This window comes from Schistocerca serialis, chromosome 4 (assembly GCF_023864345.2).
Source record: "Schistocerca serialis cubense isolate TAMUIC-IGC-003099 chromosome 4, iqSchSeri2.2, whole genome shotgun sequence".
In the NCBI taxonomy this organism is placed as follows: domain Eukaryota; kingdom Metazoa; phylum Arthropoda; class Insecta; order Orthoptera; family Acrididae; genus Schistocerca; species Schistocerca serialis.
The window spans coordinates 368469151-368474145 of NC_064641.1; the positions used below are offsets into that span (position 1 = coordinate 368469151).

General features: G+C 42.0%; 1 protein-coding gene across 1 annotated transcript; it reads right to left on the minus strand.

Moving 5' to 3' along the window:
• Positions 1 to 1142: 1142 nt before the first annotated feature.
• LOC126474468 (chondroitin proteoglycan 2-like) lies at positions 1143 to 3032 on the minus strand. The gene has a single exon (XM_050101941.1). The coding sequence runs from the start codon at positions 3030 to 3032 to the stop codon at positions 1143 to 1145; it is 1890 nt and encodes a 629-aa protein (XP_049957898.1).
• Positions 3033 to 4995: the final 1963 nt, after the last annotated feature.

Consider the following 4995-nt stretch of genomic DNA (forward strand, 5'->3'; position numbering starts at 1 on the left):
AGGGGAAAATATAAAAATACACCAAGTGAAACAGGTGAGTGGGAATACAGACATCTGAAAATGAGATTGGCAGGAGGAATGCAATGGCTAAGCTCGAGTCACTAAGTAAAGTGAAGTCTATAGAGGTACATATAACTAGGGGAAATCCACGTACCACTTACAGTAATAGTCAAGAGAAGCAGTTATATGAATATCATATGCAAAGAAGAGAACGCTGAAATGTGGTAGAAATGTATGGACGATAGATCAAGGGATATGCCATATTATAGAAAGGGAAGAGAAAGTAGATGAAGATGAATTGGGCACACAATACTGCAAGAAGGACTTGACAGATGGTTGAATGACATAATGACATTTTAATGACTGAATATGAGTGACATACAGAACCATTAAGACTAATCATGAAATGTTCACTTTCGGAATGCTAAAATAAACCTGCACTCGAGATATATTACTTGTTCTGAGAAGATCAGCTTGTATGATGTTTATATGTCCAAACACTTTACCAAGTTATGAGAATGAATGTAGGAGAAGCATACATCTATAATGTGGGTATTAATATGATAACAAAGGTGTAGTTTTTAGGAGCCTATAGAGATGGATGCTAATTTAGTGGATACTTTCGGTTATGAATTCTGATTATGATATTGGTATAAAAGTAAAAATTTATAGCACGTTTCAGTTGATCTACAGACATATCTGTATATATCTGACGTGTTGCGTCCATGCCAATGAAGAGGGAGTTTATTAGCATTAAACATATGACTTTATTATGTGTTCAGAACGGAATATGTACAATACATAAACACATTAGCATAAAAAATTTTAACATCATATTCAGTTCAAATATATAAATACACTTTTCAGTGATTCACAACCAGTACAAGAAGGCCAGTCAAAATCCTGTAGTTTTACACCTAAATGCAGTCACCCAGACATATCCAGATTATTGCTACATCGTCTACAATATACAGTACTGTTGGTTTTATATGCAAGATACTGGGCAATAAGGACTAGATCATAAGCACGACATGATCCCATTGACTTGTAAGGGTCTTGATCACCTGACCCTATGGAGCTCTTTGGTTCTGCAGTAGTTGTTGTAGCTGATGTTGGACCATCTGTAGAGGCATACTTGTTGGTCAAGCTGTAGATGAGCTAGACGCTACGGTTGATCCTGATTTATTTGCGCAGCCAGCATGGTATGGCCAGTCACATACTTCCAGAGTAGGGTTGAAGTGGAGGCCAGCAGGGCAGTCAAACGTCACGGGTTTCCCATGGTCACATTTGCAGAACTGGCTGCAGTTTGAGGCATGTGGAAGGTGCTTAGCAATAGAATCCTCATCTTCATTTTGTGGGCATGTGCCGACAGCTGGACAGTCTCCTGATGGAGGAGGCTTAGCTGTTGAGCTTGATGCTGGAGTTGATGCTGATCCACCTGTGCAACCTGCATTTTCTGGCCAGTCACACACCTCCAGAGTAGGGTTGAAGTGGAGTCCAGCAGGGCAGTCGAACGTCACGGGTTTCCCATGGTCACATTTGCAGAACTGACTGCAGTTTGAGGCATGTGGAAGGTGCTTAGCAATAGAATCCTCATCTTCATTTTGTGGGCATGTGCCGACAGCTGGACAGTCTCCTGATGGAGGAGGCTTAGCTGTTGAGCTTGATGCTGGAGTTGATGCTGATCCACCTGTGCAACCTGCATTTTCTGGCCAGTCACACACCTCCAGAGTAGGGTTGAAGTGGAGTCCAGCAGGGCAGTCGAACGTCACGGGTTTCCCATGGTCACATTTGCAGAACTGACTGCAGTTTGAGGCATGTGGAAGGTGCTTAGCAATAGAATCCTCATCTTCATTTTGTGGGCATGTGCCGACAGCTGGACAGTCTCCTGATGGAGGAGGCTTAGCTGTTGAGCTTGATGCTGGAGTTGATGCTGATCCACCTGTGCAACCTGCATTTTCTGGCCAGTCACACACCTCCAGAGTAGGGTTGAAGTGGAGTCCAGCAGGGCAGTCGAACGTCACGGGTTTCCCATGGTCACATTTGCAGAACTGACTGCAGTTTGAGGCATGTGGAAGGTGCTTAGCAATAGAATCCTCATCTTCATTTTGTGGGCATGTGCCGACAGCTGGACAGTCTCCTGATGGAGGAGGCTTAGCTGTTGAGCTTGATGCTGGAGTTGATGCTGATCCACCTGTGCAACCTGCATTTTCTGGCCAGTCACACACCTCCAGAGTAGGGTTGAAGTGGAGTCCAGCAGGGCAGTCGAACGTCACGGGTTTCCCATGGTCACATTTGCAGAACTGACTGCAGTTTGAGGCATGTGGAAGGTGCTTAGCAATAGAATCCTCATCTTCATTTTGTGGGCATGTGCCGACAGCTGGACAGTCTCCTGGTGGAGGAGGCTTAGCTGTTGAGCTTGATGCTGGAGTTGATGCTGATCCACCTGTGCAACCTGCATTTTCTGGCCAGTCACATACCTCCAGAGTAGGGTTGAAGTGGAGTCCAGCAGGGCAGTCGAACGTCACGGGTTTCCCATGGTCACATTTGCAGAACTGACTGCAGTTTGAGGCATGTGGAAGGTGCTTAGCAATAGAATCCTCATCTTCATTTTGTGGGCATGTGCCGACAGCTGGACAGTCTCCTGGTGGAGGAGGCTTAGCTGTTGAGCTTGATGCTGGAGTTGATGCTGATCCACCTGTGCAACCTGCATTTTCTGGCCAGTCACAGACTTCCAGTGTAGGGTTGAAGTGCAACCCATCAGGACATTCAAACAGTACAGGAGCTGCGTGATCACATTTGTAGAAAAGTGAACAGTTTTTGCTGTCTGGTAGATGGTCTGTGTGGTCCACTGGATCTACTGGCGGACAGTCCCCTACGGGTGATGCACGGACGGCAGCAGTAGCAATTACGACTAATACGGTCGTTAATACACTTGCTGAAATAGAAGAAGTGTCAACATTAATTATCTTTTGCTTACAGACATTCTGTTCGTTAAAATTTATTATAAACTGACAGCTTACTTCACACATAAGACTAAATTTTCCATAGTTTGACTCAAATAGAATATCATACTGGAACTGTAGTGGCCTTTGGGTCCTAACCAATATTTTTTGCCCTCTGCTGTTATACTGGTTGCCACTTCATTTATTGTCCTAATACAGAAGTGAATTTCTTGCTAATTTTAATAAATAGATGGAAAGAAACTTAAACAAAATGGATAATACCCTGTGCCCATATTACACCCTCTGCCTGACGTCCTTCTTGGTTTATAAAAACTTATTGGCAATTATTTCTCCATACATTCCTAGAACAAATGATTCAGTTTGTGTATGGTTTCAATGAAGCGATAACAGATCATTTTCTTCAAACAAAAAATTCGATGACCATGGCTCCATAGTACACTGGAAAACTACTGGAGTTGTATGTTTTAATTCTGGACTCCCAACAAGGTTTCTCATGATACACTTGCCCTCTACAAAGGACAAACTCTGGTGGAGGATGACGTGCAGTTGACGAGAGGTTTCTTTTACTTACTGGGAAACATTTATGTTATTGTAATGACTCTACGAATGGACTTTTTTTGTGTGTAGAGTCATGTAGTTTTCCGTCTGGAAGAAGTTTTATTTCGTTGCCAAACTAACTCGTCAGGCTGTATTCGAAGATAGCACATTGAATTACTCTTCCCATTACAAAAATATCAACTCTAACGCTATGTTAATCCTATTATATATTTCTCTTGCAGAAAAAGAATGACCTGTCGTTGTGTTTCGCTGTGAACCCGAGATCAAGTCCGTGAGAAAGTCTGGAAACGTGTTTGTTGATGCAAATGCGAATCATGCCAATTGCTGAGTTACTATTCATCGCGTTTAAATTCACGTCGTTACACACAATTCAATAATTTTTGATGAAATATAGTAAAATCCAGTTATGTAACACTGAATGACATGACTGAACATCTAATTCTTACCAGGCTGTATCAACATTTACTTGCTAAAGTAGTCTATCTTACAAATGCGGAAATATTTTTCGGACCTCCCGGTACCCAAAGCTTTGGGGAACAGTTATACGATTATCTGATAGTCATAGAATCTCCTAGTGGGAATATGAACAGTATAAGGGAAAGGATGGATTGCTTCTCACTGTAAAGATGAACTGTTGATTTGCAGACAGGCGTAACGAAAAAAATTGTTACGCATTTAGCATTAAGCCAAAGCCTTCTCCAAAAATGTAAATACACACATACACACGAATTCATTTACACAACCTAAAACGCTTTACTCACATGTGGCCGCCATGTGCGGCAGCTAGAACCGTTTTTGCTGGTCCGAGTTGACGGATGTGGCGCTCTAGTGTGCTTGAGTCGTGCTAGCTTGTGTGAATGAATGTGTATGTGTGCTTGTGTGTTTTGCTTTCTAGAGGAGGCTTTCGCTGAAAGCTAAACATGTGACAACCTGATTGCAATCCAACGTCTCAAGTTCATGGTCAGAAGCAGTGTAACATTTTCTGATAGTTATAGGTAATGTAAAGTATAAATAATCTTATTTTTCCTCCTTATGTTTGTAATTGAAAAATCAAGATCGTTCCAAGACAACTTTCGCATTAGACAGATCGTTTTAAAGCGATCGAAGTCCAGGGTATATTACACGCGAGGAAGGCGGAGAAAACTACTGTTTCCTCTGTGATCACTCACTGTTATACACCAATACCGGTTGAGCTTCTAGATCAGTTTGAAGAGTGTGGAGGGTGATACATCTAAAATAAATAAATTCGGGCTCTTGTTGTAACTTAAAGTGAACTTTAAATCCGTTATGAACAGTGGTATGATATTGCTGTCATTGTCATTCTTAAAAGTTTAGCCATTTATATCGGCATTTGTCAGTTAAAAGCTTTCAGTAAAGGGTCGTAATTCTCCCATTACCTTTACTGTCCGCCAACGGCAGTAACATAACTACAACAATTACGTTACTTGATGTCTTGAGGCTCAGATTTACA

Coding starts and splice junctions, on each gene's coding strand:
- LOC126474468 (XM_050101941.1), bottom strand. CDS start 3,032: ATGTGTGAAGTAAGCTGTCAGTTTATAATAAATTTTAACGAACAGAAT.